Source organism: Parasteatoda tepidariorum, chromosome 3 (genome assembly GCF_043381705.1).
Source record: "Parasteatoda tepidariorum isolate YZ-2023 chromosome 3, CAS_Ptep_4.0, whole genome shotgun sequence".
NCBI classification, from domain to species: domain Eukaryota; kingdom Metazoa; phylum Arthropoda; class Arachnida; order Araneae; family Theridiidae; genus Parasteatoda; species Parasteatoda tepidariorum.
The window spans coordinates 8,993,475-9,014,375 of NC_092206.1; the positions used below are offsets into that span (position 1 = coordinate 8,993,475).

The following is a 20,901-nucleotide window of genomic DNA, read 5'->3' on the forward strand; positions in this document are numbered from 1 at the left end:
TCAATATAAATAAAAAATATTTAATCAATTATCTTTGTTACAAGATTCCAACTTTACACAATGGAAGGAAAAAAAAAGCAATACTCATTCTGCTCTGAACAATTATTTACCAGTTCAGAGAAAGAGAACTGACACCGAATTGTAAAGTAAAACATACACTAATAGTTTTTTAAAAAAAAAAAGAACTGTTTAAATAATTAAGTAATAATACCCCAAAAAAAGCACATCATACAAATAATAAAAATAGTTCTGCGCGAATTTTTTTTCAAGTCGAACATTATGATACAATACTGAAAGAAGAAAAAAATTTTAATTTTTTATAATGATTCCTTTTTTTTTTAATTAATTCACAAAGAGTAAATAAAAACTTGGACAGCTTATTAATGAGATAGGAGAACTCATTAGTTGCCAACCTGTATAAGAGTCTGTTTTGAATAAATTTCAGTTTACTGAAAAATGCTGTTTCTTAAATCAAAGTCTGAGCACAGAATAATGCACCCACATACAATGAAATATCCTCTTCAAATTAGATCAGCTACATTTAAAGGCATTTCTTCTATTTGAGTGTTATAAAATTGTTCAATATCACGGAGTGATCTTTTATCATCTTCTGTTATGAAGTTAATAGCCACACCTTTACGACCAAATCGACCACCTCTTCCGATCCTGAAACAAAGAAATTACAATCAGGGGGCAAACAAAACAATTTTTAAATTTCAGGACAAACTCTCAGGGTTGCTAATCATATCTGGAAAAAAAATCTTTTCTTGCAAATATTCTAGAAGCCCGTGGCAGAATTGAGGTGACAAGGCGACGTTGCCTCAGTACATTACTAAGTTTTAGCAGAAAGATTTTTCATTTGGAAAGGGTAAAATTTTGAATTTCTTTTTTGCATAAATTTTTTTTCTTCAAAGATGTCTTTCTTGCGCATCAAAGAGGAAAGAAAAACTAGAGATTTTTCTATTCTCATTTGGCATTTTAAAAAGAAAAGTTCGTAATGACTGGATTCAGCTGGAATTTTAAATTAATATAAAATAAAAAATTCAGAAATAGTGAAAGTTGAAAGATTGTGTATTTCTGTGTCTCTTTTTTAAAGAATCCTATTCGTGTGATTTCAGCGACGATTTTTATTTTGGAGTTACTGTACAGAGTTAATGATTTTTTAACTTATGTAGGAATTTCAATTTATTATTGTTTAATTTATTTACCAATTTCAATTTTTGTAATGATTCACAAAATTCGAAAGAGGAAATAATTAGTGCATTTCTCCGCCTACAAAATGAGAGAAAGCGCATAATATTACAAGTTAAAAATATTACTCTTACAATTAAAAATTTATAATCTATACTATATTTCTGTAATCACAACATTTATGCTACCTTAAATTAGTAATTGATACAATTGAAAATATCTTAAAGAAAAATATTAATGCTAGGGAAAATTGGTCGCAAAAAGCCCAAAAAAATTCTGCCATAGGGTTGTACACAATATATTAAGAGGAAACAGGTATTAACTGTACTCTTACAAACTATATTAGAATAACGATGCTAATCTTAGTTGCAGAAAAAACTTGAAAAAATAATAAACAGCTCGACATAAAACAAATAATTAATAAATTAAATAATATAATATAGCTGAACTATCATATTAAAATATATAGATTGCACTGTGGAAAAGTCTGCATTAAATCAGAATAAGAAATAAAATTTTTTTCCCCAGTTTGTAAGGAAAAAATTCAAAATTCCCTGTTATTTCGGATGATTTTTTAAATTCCCTGTATTTTCCAGATCTTTTCCTATTCTCTCTATTGAGCGACAACCCTGAGTAAGAGAATTTCAGAGCATTTTTAAAATTTAAGCAAAATAATTAAACAGCAAAATAAAATTCATTAATAAACTTTGGAAAAAACACATGTCTACAGCATCCATAACATTAAAATACCAGTAGGATAAACGTGAAATCAGGTCAACACTTTTCAAAAACAAATCGGATTATTTTTTAGAATATAAATATATTGTACTACTTGTAAATGCACAAACCGCTAACTAAATAGTGTGACTGACTCTACTATTAAAGTACATTAAAAGCAAATTGTAACAACAAATAAAAAGCAAATTTTATTGAATAAGAATTTTTTGATGTTCATCCTAAAGACCTATTATCTGGAAAAATCCTTCTGGCATTTCTATGATGGGACTTTTTACTGTAATTGTAAATAATTGATTTTCCTTAAATATGTTATATCGGACATAGTAAGGTCACAAATACAGCAGTAACAAATAAAAGAAAATTTTATATAACTAAGGTTTTTTTTATTATTGATAATTCAGAATTGAATTATGCTTATTAGTAGAAAAAGATAACATTTTCACAAAGTATGTAATCTGTAACAGAAGTCAAGTTTTATATTTTAAAAAAAATAATAATAAATAAAAATAATAGTTTCTTTTTTTTGTGATCAAAACCCTGCATATTTCAACTTTGAAAAAATATTTCTCTATGTATTTGCTAGTTTATCAATAATAGTTTCAGTTCCTAACATTTTAACGGATTAAATTCGTTAAATAATATTCGTGTCAAGAATTCTTTCTCCTTCATTACAAATTTAAAATCTAAAAGAAAGAAAAAGTTCAGGCAACCTATAATTTGTCATAAATTTCAATTGCAGAAAAAAAAATACTTCCAAATATTAAAATTCAAACAGATTATTAGAAGAGAACTACTCAGTTGAATAATCCTAAGTTATCACCTCATAATTTATTTTCATTTTAAAACTTTCCTTTCAGTATTTGAAACTTCATGGCTTACTTTAAGTTTGTCTGAACTAACTTTCATGGCTTACTTTAAGATTGTCTGAACTAACTTTCATGGCTTACTTTAAGTTTGTCTAAACAAACTTTTTCTATGGCATCCTAATAAAAATTTTACTGCTTGTTTAAAGTGAAAATTTACTTAGTAGTGCTTACCTGTGAATGTAGTTTTCTCTATTTGTTGGAAGATCATAATTAATGACAAGAGAGACTTGCTGTACATCAATACCTCTAGCCAAAATATCAGTAGTAATCAGAACACGACTAGATCCTGATCTGAACTCTCGCATGATAACATCTCTTTCTTTTTGGTCCATATCTCCATGCTAAAACACAAAAAAACACATTAGTTATTCAAAAGCAATTTTAAAAGCAACTCAATGTACAGGATAACTGCTACATTTCAGATTTTCAAACTTAAGACTTTCCATGTGAATTCCAAGAATTTTCCATGACTTACAGTTTTCTCTGACAAAAACAACAATAAATTTAAAAAAGCATTATAATAACATCAATTTAAATTATAGCTATAACTAAAACTGTTATACTCTACATCTTCATATTTATAGATTTAAAATTTAAAAAACAGAGCAAAAAAAGAGTTGAAGCAATAAAATAGCTGAAAAAATAAAATAAATTAGCAAATATTTTTTTCCCCTGCAGAATTATATTCTAAAGATACTGTTCTTGTTCATCAGAAAGGAAAGAAATACTCCTAATTTTTCTGTTCTCATTTCGGAATAAAAAAAATTCGCCAATGACTGGTTTGCTTCAACTAGAATTTTAAATTGATAAAATTAAAAAAAATTATAAAAAGTCTTAAATCACAGAAGAGAAAGTTTAAAAGATAATTCGCTCTAAAATTGAGGTTTTTTCCTTCATTTTTTGAATGAACAACATGATAAAATCATTTTATATTCTAATAAAAATATGACTGAGAGGTGATTTTGTTAGAAATTCAGATATTTGGAGCATGATGAAATCCATGACTTTCCATGATTTTGCATGACTTTCCAANGACATTAATATTTGAGAAATAAAATAATGGAACAGTTTATTCTTATGCATAAACCACAGCATAGCAATGTATGTGCTCCAACTGCTAACTTTTCATACACATTAGCAAAATATTTACAGTAAATAGATAGTTAATTAGCCTTGATAAATTAATATGAAGAAAACAACTTGCACAACTAGTATAATAATGTAAAATTTTCAGTTAATTAAGAATAAGTTTTCAAAAAGTTAATGAACTGACTTACCAAAGCAGAAACAGTAAAATCTTTGCTTCGCATCTTATCTGTGAGCCAATCGACTTTCCTTCTGGTGTTGCAAAATATGACTGCTTGAGTGATGGTCAAAGTTTCATATAAATCACACAATGTATCTAACTTCCACTCCTTTAAAAATAAAAATAAATAAATGAAATCAAAGATCACTGATTAATAGAGTAATGAAAACAACAGTGGACACTTTAATTTACCTCTCTATCCACAGCAATATAAAATTGCTTAATACCTTCCAGAGTAAGCTCTTCTTTCTTGACTAAGATGCGAATTGGCTCTCGCATGAATTGTTTAGTAACTTCAAGTACATCAGCAGGCATAGTGGCAGATAGTAATATCACCTACAAAACATAGATTATATACAAGATCTAAGATAAATATGCACATTTACATGTTTTTCATTTTTGAACACACAATTTTAAAAAAATTACTTGGATTTGACGGCGTTCTCACTTTTCAACTACAATAATCAAAAGTAATAGTAAACAGTGTGCATGCGTCTTCATTGCATGCGTTGCTCAACTGTTTGATGGTTTTTTAGAATTCTTTTTTTTTCACTTTTAATTTTGTAATGCATTAAATTTGTGAGTTTATTTTTGAGATATGACCAGAGAGATCCCATAAAATACTTCTTGAGTTGTAAATAAAAGAGAATTTTATCATTTGAACAAAATTTTTGTTTTTATTGTTTTAATTAAGAATCAAATTCTAACCTACAGTTCAATACTAATTCAGGTGAATATCACAAATAAAGAGGGTCCGAACTGATTGACACAGTCCCAAAAGTTAAGAGTTTAAGCAAGGGAAGAAAAAAAAATAACGCCAAGGCCTAAACTTACAGAGGCTGAAAAAGCTGAAGTCAAAAAACGTAGACTGGAAAATTTAAGGGCAAAATGTAATTTTCTCGCTTTGTTTTTTCTTTCATCACGTTTCTTACTCTTGATATGATCTGATATAGCCGCAAATCCTCTTACCGCTTAACTCGATTTTTTAAAAGCAATCGCCAACTTTCACCTCAATATCTTCTGTTAGATTGTTACTAGCAGTTTTAGTCACTGTGACAGTATTATTTAGCCATTCAAATTTGAATTAATTTTTTTCAGCAGCATCGATCATACACTATATGCTCGTCTTTCAAATTTACTTCCATCATTAAAATACATTCATCATACAAAGCATCACGCGGAAAAACAAACAAGAGTAAATGATGAACAAACGCGTGAATGTATAATTGCAGGAACGGTCAAAAATAATAACGAGTGGAGTTGAAAGAACTATAAAGAGCGCAGGCGTGACTTTAAAATGTGTTACAAACCGAAACTGCCAAGAATACAACCTCATCTTTTCCTTTTTACAGCGGAAGTCTCCGTTGTCAAGGCAACGTCGCACCTGCTGAAGCTCCGCCCAGTTTCTACTGAAAATCATTCTTGGTAGGCTGCTGCAGAGGGGAAGAAGTATGTTTCAGCAGTAGCGAGGGGGGAATTTAGTAATAATTTGACAAATTCCAAAAAAATTAAATTTTTGGAACATTTTTGCGGAAATTTTTAAAATTGGGAGAAAAAGCGGATTTCCGCTTCTTTGCGGAAGTGTTTCATCCCTGTTCATGACAAATTTTCTTCAATATTGAAATCCATGACTTTCTAGGTGAGGGTATACCTTGCAAAACAAAGCAGTGTTATCAATGTAATTAATTGTTCTAGTGAAGAATAGAAATTGACTAAAAAAGTTTTTTAAAAAAAAAGACTTGCAGACAATTTCGAATTAAAACTTTCATATTACAAGTTCAAATAAAATAAAGCCCAACTATGCACTTGCAAAACTTGTGGAGCTTTATCTTTAATAGTTTTATGATATTGGGTCAAAATCAAAAAAAGTTAAGTGATGTGTTAAAGCAGTGTAATGAATGGTTCTATTAAAGAATAGAAGTCGACTTAAAAAACAATTTCAAAAATAAAAAAAGTTAAAAATTTGCACACAATTTTGATTTAATTAAATCTTTCTCACAGGTTGAAATAGAACAATCTAAATTAAGCACTTGTTAAACTCCATAATATGCATATATTTTAAATTTTGATACACGCGTTTTAAATATTTCTTTAAAAAAATCAGAATCAAAAGAATTACGATTTTAGAAGAAAATTTTTATTTATTAGAATCTAATACAGTGTAGATACAAAACTGTACAACATTAGAAGGCTTACCTGTATACTAGAATTAAGTGTCCTAAATACATCATAAATTTGATCTTTAAAACCTCTGGAAAGCATTTCATCAGCTTCATCCAAAACAAATATCCTAATGTGATCAGTTCCTGCAAAATTAATTGTACAGATTATTATCAAAAATAGCTCTGGGCACAATACCCCAGTAAAATTAAACATACATATTGTGAGTAAAATTGTAAGCTTTTTTTTTATGTTTTCCTCAAACTTTTGCTGGGATTTAAAATTTTTATACCCTGTTCAGCAAGACCTGGTAGCAAAAGTGAACAAAACCATTCCATTATTGGAAGTATTTTTAGCAAACTAATGTCAAAATTATGACCAATATCAATATTATGAGAAGAATCACTGACGAGATATTTGCAGAAAGTAATGCTAGCTATAAACTTTCACAACTAGTTTGTGCTGAATAGAGTAGAGGATTTTAGCTATAAAGCAGCAAATTTATACATAGCGGTGTCAAAAATGCTGAACAAAAGATTTTGAAAAACGTGCAAAATGAAGCGAGTATTATCGGATGCCCTTGTCATCTTAATTTAGCTGCACGAATGTCTATTTCTGCAATGAATCTCTCCCACACATTAAATATATTGGAATCATCGACAACTGAAGAAACAAAATTTTACACAGAGTCTAGGAAGTTTTTAGTAGCTCCTTGTGATTACATTAAGAAATTTACGCTAAATGATGACATAAGAATGCTGAAGTACAGGGTGCATAGCCAAATTATTCAACAAAAAACAAGCACCTTTTAAGCTCTTTTCAAGCACTAAAAAAATATTTAAAGCACTGTAAAAAAAACACAATTAGGTAGGATTTCAAAGTTTTTGACAATTGACGGTTTTATCTGGTCTTAACCGGCAAGTCAAAAAAAAAAAAGGCTTTTGGCAATTATCAAAATTTTTGAATCATGTAAATTGAATGGCATTTTCATATGCTACGGACCGACGATACACAGGAATAGATTGGGGTTGATTTAATTGTGAAAACGTTGACTAGAACAATGTGAACAGTGTCCTTCTGCATAATTTGTAGCGAAAATCAACATGGAAGGAAAAAATTAAGCTCTTTTTAAAAACACCCAATGAAAAAGCACCTTTAATGGCTTTTAAAAAACGAAAATCACAAATAACCACCTTTAACAGGGTCGCCACAGAAAAAATGAACAAAATACTTGATTTTAGTAGCTTAAAACATGACAATAGTAGCCAAAAACTAGGAAATTAGTTGCCTAAATAAGAATATTATATAAACGTATTAACGTAGAATATTTATATAAACGTAAATGTTTTATGTATATATATGAAAAGTGCTTACTCAAATTCGAAATTCAAGCATCGTAATATTTAATTTCTTTCTTTCTTTCTTTTTTTTTTTTAAATCATGCGGAATTTTGTAGCAATAATCATTGAAAAGGCGATCGAGAAATGAAATAACTTACAATGGAGTCCGTGTATATTGAACAAATTAAAAAGTGAAGACTCAAAGTTGCAATTCAAAATTTTCAATTTTTGTTTATCATTTAAGGAAAAAAAAAAGTTTAGTGTGTTCAGAAACTATCTTGTGGGGTTTCCTCATTAAACACACCCGCTCAATTTATGTTTAAAAAAAAAAAAAAACACATAGCTAGGAATACAGAAAATTCTACCAATAGTCTCCTTTTCCTGAAAATAGTTGCCTTTTTTAAGCCTTTTCAGGCAAAAAAAAAAAGTTGCCATAGTCGCCTGATGCTAAAAATAGTTGCAAATAGTTGAATTTTAGTCACCTGTGGCAACCCTGCTTTAAGAACTTTTTAAAAACGTTACGCACCCTGAAGTAACATAATTTGCAAAAAAAAATTTCAAAATCTTATCTATTAATATAGGATACTTTATTGAAAAGTTTCCTTTTCTAGACAAAAATGAAGATGAAGCTTTAGATAAACTAGAGACTGCCTTTAACGCCCTCCAAGTTGAATACTTCATCTGATCCTATGGATCAACAAGTTGCAGCTTTAGCTAATGTATTAGATGCTGTGGGTTACCTGAAAGAATTTCACAAATTCATTATTTTTACCATTTCCTGAGCTTGTTAAAAAAAAATAGGACCCAGTTCCATTCATCCATGTCTGATGAGACACTAGTAAAATTGTTAATAATTAAGTCTAAAGAAGGTACACATTGCTATGAAAGAAACTTCTAAAAAAAATATTATTTATGCGAACAGTGCTGCTAAGGTATCTTTACAAATTTAAATTTTTTAATAATGTATTCTATTCCGTTTTACATTAATAAGTTAATATATATACATATATATACACAATGTTGCACATTATTTATTAAAATTCATGTTGTAATTAAACTAAATAAAGTTTAGATCAGACTGGTTTTTAAGAATTAATAAATGAATATTATTGTGGCATCAAATAGCTGGTAAAAAATCTTAACTATCATTTTTTTTTTAAAAATAAAGACAAGTATTTTTCTATGCTCATTATACAGTGCATAACCAGATTTTTCAACAAAAAAAGCACCTTTCAAGTACTTTGAAGGACTCAAAAATATCTTTAATTACTTTCCAAAAGATTAATAAATATAGGATTCGTGTATTAAAAAAAATTTTTTCTTTCTATCGTTTAAAGTTTATTAACAAAAACAATTTTAAAAACTTTACATAATCATGATAAAAACACCTGGTTTCTGATAAATATTGCAGAGAAAATTATGAAAATCATGCAATTTCAAAATTTAGAACGACAATCTAAACAGTAAAAATAAAATCTTTTTAAAAGATAGAAAATTTAGCACTTTTCATAAATACCAAATTAAAAAAGCACCTTTAAGGGCTTTTCACTATGCATTAACACTAAGCACCTTGATTATACTATAGTGCATTTATGAAATAATAAATAATTGAAATTGGCTTTTTTTTAATAAATTTATTACCATGCAGAGGAAATCAGCATTTTTTGTCAATCTTCTGTAATATTATAACTAGGGATTGGCAACATGTAGCTAGGAATAATTCAAATAAAAATCTTCTGTTTTCAAAATACCAATGAAAATAGAAGTTTTTATGAAATTTGTTTTTGCTTATTTAACTCTAATATGATAGCATAACTGAATTACTTTGAGTACACTTTATTGCAGCAAAACATTTCCTAATGACATTTTAAAAATTACTACAGTAGCTTTTAGCCTAGCTAAAACTTGACAACCTTGCAAATGTATAATGTGTGCAAAATGAGGAATTGTTACTTACTTAAAGCTTTCCTGTTGATCATGTCAAAAACCCGCCCGGGCGTTCCAACTACCACATGCACTCCCATTTCAAGTTTCCTAATGTCCTCACGAACATTAGTGCCACCTATACAAGCGTGACACTGAGCACCCATATAGTCACCTAAAGCAATCACTACTTTCTGAATCTATAGAGAAATGTAAAAGTCATTTTTAGATGATACACTTTAAGTTATATGCCTGAAATATGTATACATACATTAGTCATAACTAGGGCCCTATAAATTACGCGGAAATTTTTTTAAAATTATGCGGCTGGGATGCGGCGATTTTTAAAAATTATGCGGAAAGGATGTGGTGTCTTTCCAGAAGCTGCGTCTTCCTTCAAACTCTGTCTTTGTTTCGTAAAAATTTGGCCGTAGCAGGATACAGCTCTTTCACAATCTACTGAATTAGGAAGCACTGAGACCACTTGTCTTGCTTTTTTTGTAAGTTCTGGAAATCTCTCGGAGACTACATCTGAATTCCAGAATCTAATTAAGTCCTGGTCTGAACATTATTTTACATATTCTTTGTAAGCAGCATACTTGAGTTTTATATCTTGACCACTCATTCCTGGAATATTCTTGAATACATCGTCGTCTTCAATACCGAGGTTGACAATTTGTTCTGGATCGAAAACTCGAGCAGCTTTCATTAAGTTTAATGCAGGTTGACTAAACTTGGGCCCACGTTTTTTGAATACGTCTAGTTCTGGAGAGTAGTAAGTATTCAACTTTGCAATTGTTTTGTGAAACACTTCTTGAAGAAATACGTTGTGTGAATCTTTTCGTGAGTATGATGCCTGAGAATTACATCGAAGTTTAGACCGCAGATCAAAAATCTTATTGTAAGTTTTGTGAATAGATACACCACATGTTTCGAAAAAGAGAAGAGTATCCATTAATATCTGAGCGTGTTCTACAATGAACTGAAAGTCTGTGCAAACGTACTTGCTTTCCACCAAAACTTTGCACTGATAGAGAGAAGCAGTGTCAGGAGTAAGGTTTATTACACTGCTAAAAAATTCTATGTAAACATTACAATATTCAGCATGATATTGCACTGATTTAAACCAGGAATTCCACCGTGTCTTTATTGCTTTATTGGTGCTGGACAAAGTTTAGCTTTCTTATTGTCATCTGTTAAAAACTTTAAATAGCGGCACTTTCTTGCAGGATAATGCTTGAACAATTTCTTAAAGTTTCCTGTGAATTTGTCCACCTCTGTCAGATTCTTGGAAAGATCTGACCACCTGACCAAAAAGATTCTTGGAATTGAAAAGGAAGATATATTTCAATTGAAAAAAACCCCTTAAGGAGAAATTTATCTGGTAAACGAATACATTTTGCAGAAAAATAAAAATTATACAGATATGCTGCGATTACGCGGAAAATTGTAAATTATGCGGATAATTGTGATTTATGCGGGTTTCCGCATCTTCGCATAATTTATAGGGTCCTAGTCATAACAAAAAAGATTTTAAGCCTGCAATAGAAATCAAATTTTTTTAAAATATAGAAATGGAAAATGACTTTGTTCAATTAATAATAATCAACCAAAGACTAATTCAGCAAAGTTCATACTGTATCAGTGGAACATATTTCAGATTCAAATATTCAACAGTTAGATACATCTGCTACATTTTAGAATTTAAAATCCATAACTTTTCATGACTAATTCCAAGAATTTTTCACGACTTAAAAGTTATATTTTCTCCGACATAAACACAAAAAGTATTATAATAACAATAACTGAAATGATAGGTATAACCAAAACTGTTATACTCTGCAATTTCATATTTATTGATTTTAAACTTAAAAAGCAGTAAAGGAAGAGTTGAAGCAATAAAATAGGTAAAAGAAATTCAAAAGCAAACAACTAAACACAGTCAGATATATGTAATTATTTAAACCTGCTTTATTTCTTCGTAAATAATATAAAAAGCCTAAACTAGGATTTTAAATTGATAAAACAAAAAACATAAATAATAAATAGATAATTCTGATATCAGGGAAGTTAAAAATATAATTCGCTCCAGAAATGATGTTCTTTCTCTCATTTTTTGAAAGACCGCCATAATTTTTAAGAGCATGATAAAAACATTCTATATTTTGATAAAATATGACTGAGGATATTTTGTTACAAATTCAGATATTCGGAACTGTGAAATTGAAGAGTAAATTCCATTTAAAAAATTAGATTTTTCCGTAACCTAAATCCTTGACTTGCCATGATTTTTTTTATTTAAAAAAATAGTTAAAATCATGACAAATTTTGTTCAATACCGAAACCCATGATTTTCCTGATACCCTGTAGATATATATACTTTTGATACAGTTCTTCCATTAGTTTAGCACAAATATCTAGTGCATCTACTGACAGCATTCTGTGCACTGCAGGGCAAATTAATTTTTCATTCCTGTTTTTCTTAAATATGCTTTTTTTTGGCCATCATGTATTTGAAGAGAATGCACAGAATATTTCCAGTGATACTCCTTAGAAATGTACAAATTAAATATTAAAATGTATAAATGCCAACAAAAAAGAAAAAATATTTTAAGAACCTATAAATTTTCATAACAATTGATAACCAACCTTCTTTGCAGTGACCCGGGTGTAAATATCTTTGCTCCAAACAAAAGGTAAGGAAGTCTTTTGTTCTGTGATTTATATTACAGAAGTTGCGAATTCGCACCAGTATACAACCCACTTCTAATTCTGAATAATGAAAAGTAACCATCTTTTTAACAACAAATGAGGAACCTGAATTGTATTTTTTAACATAAAACTTCAAACCATTTTATGACGATAGACACCAATTTCAGTTCAGTAGGTTAACTAGTTACTTTGTAATTAATATTTAAAATTGCTCGATTAGCCACGCCCACTAAAAAGCAGTTAGTTTTCCTATCTCGGCTGATGACATCAGAATGTAGGAAAAATAAGACTCCCATCACCTTCTGATATAGTAAAAGCGCATGCCGTAGCGCGTAGAACACTGATAAAAATTCTCAAAAATAACTCCAAGCACTTACAACAAGTATTGTTTTATATCACATTGTAATAGTTTTACATTTAACACACCATAAAAAATTTAATATAAATATATAAACAGAAATGTACCAAAAGGCGAAAAATAACAAGATTGGTGCAAAGCCATCAAACATGACCAAAAAGGGAGAAAAAAAATTGGGAACTATCTGAAACTTTATTATTTTGTTACAAAGACCATTTTAGAGTACTTAGTAGTATTTTAATTTTATAAGAATGTTTTTCTTTTGATTATGCTTCACTGGAGGTTTAACGATCATAAGACACATAACGATTATAAAATAAAATTAATGTAAGAAAGAACACTAAAAATACACCTACTTGCTGAGCTAATTCCCTTGTTGGAGCAAGAATTAAAGATTGACATTCTCTCAGAGAAGTATCAATCTGTTGCAAAATAGCTATAGAAAAAGTGGCGGTTTTACCAGTACCAGATTGGGCCTGAGCAATAACATCAAGACCTGCAAACATGTGAAACACAATTGAGAAAATAGTCCTTTTCTTTTTTTCGGATGAAATTAAATCTATATTTTAATGTACACAAACCTTTCACACACGGTATAATAGCTCTCTGTTGAATTGCAGAAGGTTTCTCAAAACCATAAGCATAGATGCCTCTCAGCAGTTCTTCATTAAGGTGCATATTATCAAAATTATCAATAACTTCTTCCCAGTTACTCTAAAAAAAAGCAAGGAACAGGGATGGTAAGTTTCTTACACAGTGGAAAAGACTCTTTTTTATACAAACAAGTTACATTAATGATTATAAAATTTATAAATTTTATTTAAAAGAAAAATTATTAAAAGAAATTTTTTTCCTAAATCAACGCATATACACATTGAAAAATATTACATATTTCTTTCTTGTCCCACTTTGCAAGTTGTCTACGCATAAAAAAAAATTTAAAAAAAATCTATCTCAAACGATAGTTGATAAAACCTCATGTATTTATGACTAATTCATCGTGAAAACAGTAGCAGAAAACCCTTTTTTAAATCTTGACCAACTATTTTATTATAGAATAAGAAATTATAAAATAATCAGACACTAGTAGGTAGATTGTGCATCTACATTTGGCACTGCAAGTAGCGCTACCTTGACTTTGCTGGGTTTTTTGTTGAAGCAAAGACACAACTATAGTAGCACATTTGTACTGTGGCTGCCATCAGTAATTACAATATACACTTGTTTCTGAAGAGATTCAATAAGGAAGCATTTGAAACATCTGCGATTTTTGACACAACAGCAGCAGTATCCGTTCGCCCTGCACCATATTTTAAGCAACATCGCTTTCAGAGAACATTTATTAAATAATGAGCCTGCATGATCTTGCAATACTAATCGATAGATTATGACCTACAATTAGGACTGGGCTATAAATCGATATATCGCGACATATCGATTTAACGCCTGTATCGGCAAACCGTTACAGCAACTTTCATTCCAAGCGATACATCAGAAATCTGATTTAAGCCGTCGAGTGAAGAAGACGATATAACGATATAGCNACTGACGATATATCACGATATATAATTTCTAATATCGCCCAGTCCTACCTACAATGAACGACGTAAATTACACTTTGGCCCGTAATACATCTTCATCACTTTCAGGCGCAAAATACTTGTTAACACTTAAATTTTTATTCACACATTTCTCCAAATCTTTGTCTCTTCGTATGTATATAATAATTTACATCGCTTTTACTGCCATGCGCTATTTTAAAATCTAGCCCTCGAATATGCATAATGCTAAAATTTGTTGGACTTAATTATGCAAGGAAAGTTTTTAGAATAAAATTCTATAAATATCTGAGGAAGCATTGTTAAAAATTTTAAAACAAAATCACACTGCAATCCATATGCACCAAATCGTACTCACAAATAACATCACCATTGCTGAAAAGTGCTCTAATTCTAGAAACTCTAACCTTGAGGCAAAATAAGTAAGCATTGCTTATCTATCAATATTGCTGGTCATGTGATCCTATATATATCAAAGGTTCTACTTTCGCTTGTCGCCGAAGCGCTTATCTGCTCTCATTAGTTACCAATTGTTTGCGCTTCCATTGATTTGCTTCCAAAACCAACTCTATTATAACTTGCCTTGGATTCTTTTCTTTAAGTGAAGAGTTTCATAATTGGTATTTAAAATTTTGTAAATCTTTGAGTCCGGGATTTAAATAAGCAAGTTGTGAAGAACTGCAAAATTAAATATGCAACCAACCATGTGCTTGCCTGCACGAACGGGTAAAATAGTGTACACTGTAAGGCGAAACCGTATAAGTTGGTTTATTATGGATTATTATAATGAATTTAATTCATCCCATAATAATGAGAGAAAAATTTTTTATCAAGAAGCTTGATTTACTAATATAAAAAAATACTGTAAGATTAAAAAACAAAGCTGCCTCAAGAAGTAGGCATTAGGTCACATTTCATTACAATTTGAATAGGTAATATATTGGAAATACCACTTACAACAATAACACCATTGGTTTCCATTCCAGGTGGGCCATCATATTCATGTGGCTGCTCACCATTTTTCTCAAAATCTGGACCATTTCTGAAATGAATTGCAGAATATACTAATCAAGATTTATAATAAAAGATCTCATTAACATTCTTATTATTTGACAAAAGCAGAATCCAAGTGGCAGCAACAATTTATTTTAAATCCATATGGCTTTCAAACTCCCAATTTTTTTAAATGCAGAACTTCATTAACGTGAACTAATTTTTGATTCTCCATCAAATTGTACATGGATATTAAAAATATTTTTTTTACGTGAATACGCTTAACGAGAAATATCTTTTTGGTAAAAGTTACACTTTAAATCTAAACAGAAAATTTATTTCCTTTTTGACAGGAAAGAAAAGTCAGTTCTATATCTACAGGAAAGCCACAGAAAAAAAAATGAACAAAATAGTTTAACCTAAAGCATTAAAATAGAGCTAGAACACTTGCATGCACTAAATAAGAACAAAAATTCAGCATAAATAAGACTAAAATTTCATTTAATAACTTAATTGCCATATACCATGATCCATTTAGTTAAGTTGGGGGCAAATATAATTTTTACATAAATGTTAGTGTTCTAGCTCTAAATTTTTATATAAAAAAAATTTGTATATTTACAGAAAATTAAATACTTTTAATTACCAGAATTCGTTCAAAAAATACTTTTTCATTATATATATATTCATATATATATATATATATATATATATATATATATATATATATATATATATATATATATATATATATATATATATATATATATATATATATATATATATATATATATATATATATATATATATATATATATATATATATATATATATATATATATATATATATATATATATATATATATATATATATATATATATATATATATATATATATATATATATATATATATATATATATATATATATATATATATATATATATATATATATATATATATATATATATATATATATATATATATATATATATATATATATATATATATATATATATATATATATATATATATATATATATATATATATATATATATATATATATATATATATATATATATATATATATATATATATATATATATATATATATATATATATATATATATATATATATATATATATATNGATCGGCTGCGGCGGATGGTGGTCCGGCGGACCACTGTTTATTATTTTATGCTGGTCCGACTCCGATTTTAGTGGTCACGGACCAACGGACCACCGTTAATTTTGAGCCCTGTATACATATATTGTGATTACTCAAATTCGAAATTCAATTATCGTAATAGTTTCTTTAAAATTATCAGAATTTTGCAGCATGGACACTTGAAAAGGTGATCGAGAAACGAAGTATACTTACGAGGGAATCTGTGCAAATTGAACACATTAAAAAGTGACTACTCAAATTTAAAATTAAAAATTTTTAACATTTTTATTTTTTAAGAAAGAAATTCAGTGTGTTCCACAAGATCTCACGGGCCACACGTTTTCAACCCAATTTATGCTAAAAAACATCGCTAGGGGTATGGAAAGTCTACATATATCCTTTTCCTAAAAATATACCTTTGTGGCCTCATGCTAAAAATCGTTGCATTTTAGTCACCTGTGGCAACACTGTATCTAGAAGAGTAGGTTTTTTGAATGCTTTGTTATTAACGATAAAATTCGGCTACAGGTGGAGTGAAGAGTGGCACCTTTGCAAAATATTCAAATGTCTTAAAGTAATGCAACCACAAAATGTTCCCTTTTTTCCCAATTGCATATCTTATCACATTCCTTCACATAATTCTAAAGTTATATAACGTAAAAACATCATCAAAACTTCAGTTATTTTAAATAACTTGATAAATTCTTCATTAATTTTCCTCCAAGTATGAATTGCTAGTACACAATATTAAAGAATAAATAATTATGTCGTGTCAAAAACATGCATCAATAATAATTAAGTTGTAAGTTATTTCTATTTTCTAAGAAAGAAAAAGAATTAACTATTTTATGTAGCCTATGCGTATACTTAACGTCCATACACAGATATGGCAAGAAAGTCACAGGCAAAAAACATTAAACTATTAGTACTTTTACATGTATAATCAAATGTGTCAGACTCTCTAATGATTTGAAATTTCGGCAAAAAACTTTTTTCTATTATCTAGATTATTTCTTAAAAATGCTATTCCAAATTTCATCTTCCTACTAAATTGATAATGTTATATCCATAGTAAGATAAAAACTAACTATATACCCACACAATCCAAAAGCATCTACAAACTCAATATTTTTGATAATAATAAGGGTGCACAACCTTTCTGAATGAAGGGCCACTTGCCAAGCATAGGGGTGCACAACTTTTTTAAGCGAAGGGCCACATGCACACCACGTAGATTAAGGAAGGGCCGCACGCGTATTCAGTCAGGCGAATATGAAAATTTTTATCTAAACATTAGTGTTCTAAGCACTAAATATTTTTATCAATAAACTTAACATATTTGCAAAAAATTAAATACTTTTAATTATTTGAATTTATTTAATTTAAACTTAATATATATATATACAGGGGAGTAGGATATAAATTCTAAACATAAAGAAGCTTAGAGAATGAAAGTGAGAAGGAAAAAAAACGCATTTTATAGAGTAATATAAATTTGAATGAATTATTTTAATAAGCGAAATTTATAACATTTAAACAAAAACCAATTTAAAGAAACTATTTATCACTTTCAGAAGTTCCCGGGGGCCGCATGTAGCTCGCAGGTCATTGGTAGTGCACCCCTAGCCTAGCAGGTAGATTAACGAAGGGCCCACGCATATTTAGTCATATTAAAGGGAAATATGATCATTTTTATAAAAACATGAGTTTTTTTTAATTAGTAAAGATATAAACATAAAATTAAATATTTTTAAATACTTAAATAATATAACTTCGAATTAAATATTTGTATAAAAGAAAATTTATAATGTTTAAACAAAAACCAAAAATTAAAACAAATCCATTATAGTACAAAATAAAATTCAATATTTAGTATTATTTTTCAGATATTTTTATTCCCAATTTTAAGAATTTTAGATCGCAAACGCTTTCTTTTTAATTTTTTCCTAAAAAAATTACCGAATCATATAAGCTAAAACAAATTTAAAACAATATAAATGACTTAAGAGCAAGCAGTTTAAAAAACTTGTGTCCTCAAATTTTAGAATTTTTCAATTTGTAATAACATTAAAATATCAGGATTCAAAATACCACGTACAAGTACATGGTGCAAACTACTGAAATGAAGAAAAAGCAACTTTAATTTACGAGGAAATATGCACTAATAAATAGTATCCAATAATAATAATTTAAATTTGCATGTTGAATTAGCATCGTTGTTAACAGTGAAGGGATAGTAATAATCACGAATGAAATCATTGCATTAATATTTCTTTAAAAATTACTCAATTTGCAATGAAGTTAGCACGAGTAAAGTGCGGCAATAAATAATTATCGAAATGTGCAATTGAAAATTTGAATGTCATAGTAAGAATTTTTAAAACTGTGAGTATGTAGTGCAAATGATGCAGAAAAAATGATTAAAAAACTACTTTAATTTACAATGCAATCAGCACAAATTAAGTAAGGCAAAATTAAATGCATGATATAAATCTTGGGTCTTAATATTGTAATAATGTTCATGAAATTTATGATAATATCAGCAAAAGTGAAGAGTGTCATAAGTGATTGATTAAATGTGCGATTTGAAACTTGCGTGTTGTAATAATATTAGGTTTTCAAAATCACATAGCAGTGTGGGAGCAGCATGCATACAACTAAACACTGAATTTCCTAAATCTTACATAAACAGGGGTCTGTCTGGGTTTTTCTTAGAGGTACCTATTTTGTGAAAAATTAAAAATTATATTTAAAAATAAACACAAAAATATGGTAAAGATATGGATTTATCGTTTCTTAAAGCATACAAAAATAAAATTTTAAGAAAAAGTATTAATTGAATTTGTGAAACTACCGTTTTTCCTTAAGTTGAATTTGTGAAGGTACCGCTAAACGGTAGTAAATTCAGCCTGGACAGACCCCTGATAAATCATGATAATACTATCTACTTTGTATTTTCCCACTGCAAACTTTCTTTGCATGAGGATTTCCATAATATTACAATAAATATTAATAAAAAGTATCTGCAAAATTAGAGAATGACCACCAATGTATCCGTGCACTTCATATGTGTAGAATATCTAAATAAGGTTATATCATGATTACGTATTACAATAAACTCATGAGTTTATATATTACATTACAATAAGTCTTTGTGATTTTTAGATACTTTTGCTAGTTATACATAAATGAAGGCATATCATAAATTGTAATGGAACAAAAGCTTTGCCCTGACATAATAGTAAGCTGTGCTGTGATTCAATTACAGTGAAACCACTCTCCGTTCCACAGTAAAATGACAAGAACTACTTTATAAAAATGCGACTGTACCAAAATTAAAATTATTGAAACGGTGTGGATGCTCAATTTGTGAGCATATTTCAAGGAAATGCAACACCAAAATACTAAAAACAATGCTTAAAGAACAAAAAAAACAGGGTATAATAAATCTCCCTCATAATATCCACTTTATGGTTAATAGAATTTTAAAACTGAGTGCAGTAAAAGGCTCAATTTATGAAAAATAAAGAGAGTAAACAGATTAAAAAACTGTATTTTCATCTGTAAAACTTAGAACTTAACAAGTAGCACAATATTAAGGGAGAACTAAGCAAAATTTAAAAACTATAACTACGCGAATTTAATATAATCAAATTTCTGCTGACCGATTTAGTAAACATACGCGATGCGTACTATGCACGTGTCAAATTTAGACAATAAATTAACAGAAAAGGTACAAATAATTTTTTTCCAGAGAGAAGAAAAAATTGTCACAATTAAACAATATTAAAAACAAAACAACAATTTAAGGAGAATTTGACAATAACAGGATTCAATCCCTAAGCCTACTGAACTCATACTTTCCACGATCAACACAGTAAGAGAAACTAAGGTAAGTTTTGGGAACTTTTCCAGAAACTCTATAACTCAAAAATTCTAACACATTTCACGCAAAGACAAATTGAGAATAAAGAAAATCGGACAACCTCTCCTACAAAATTACACGTGCTATTAACAATAGGAATAGCCTGTCAGCCATGTTTCATGGATGTACGAGATCACTTAGGTTAATTTATCATTTACAGATCAAAATTTATATGAAAAATAAATTTAAAATACAGAATGTGTGTTCATTATTTCACAAAATTAAAATTTCAGAACATTTTTAAATAAATTAAAATTTATTACCTAGTGTTGTCGTAGGTCGACATTGTGTAGTAACTTTTATTTTTCAGCTTGGGTTAAAGGACGGATTCACGGTTTGCAGTTATTAAATCTGAAAAATTATGGCAAAACTAATGTCTCCACGCAGAATAATCAGAGAAAATGCGCATGCGCAGAAAGGAATGATTGACTCATCAAGGGTTGACTCATCTGACTCATCAGTCACAAACAGCGATAAATTGCCAAATCGGAAATATTTTACTTGTATTATCTTATTATGAAATGGATAGTGTTTTTGCACTAGGAAGCACTGCAAGCTCTTAAATGCCCGAATTTCAATGAAAATTTTAACGAATTAATGCGACATGCGAAAAAAAGAAATTCTCTCGAAAGACTTCTGCACCATTCATATGCCTGCACAAT

The 20,901-nt window shown here is 28.9% G+C and overlaps 1 protein-coding gene across 1 annotated transcript; it reads right to left on the reverse strand.

Moving 5' to 3' along the window:
* Positions 1-20,901, reverse strand: LOC107448507 (eukaryotic initiation factor 4A-I). Its single transcript, XM_016063738.3, has 10 exons — positions 20,503-20,901; positions 15,111-15,195; positions 13,176-13,308; positions 12,951-13,090; positions 9,559-9,724; positions 6,298-6,407; positions 4,294-4,437; positions 4,073-4,210; positions 2,967-3,136; positions 1-666 (listed from the first exon to the last, which is right to left on the reverse strand). The coding sequence occupies exons 1-10, from the start codon at positions 20,523-20,525 to the stop codon at positions 522-524; spliced, it is 1,254 nt and encodes a 417-aa protein (XP_015919224.1). The 5' UTR covers positions 20,526-20,901; the 3' UTR covers positions 1-521.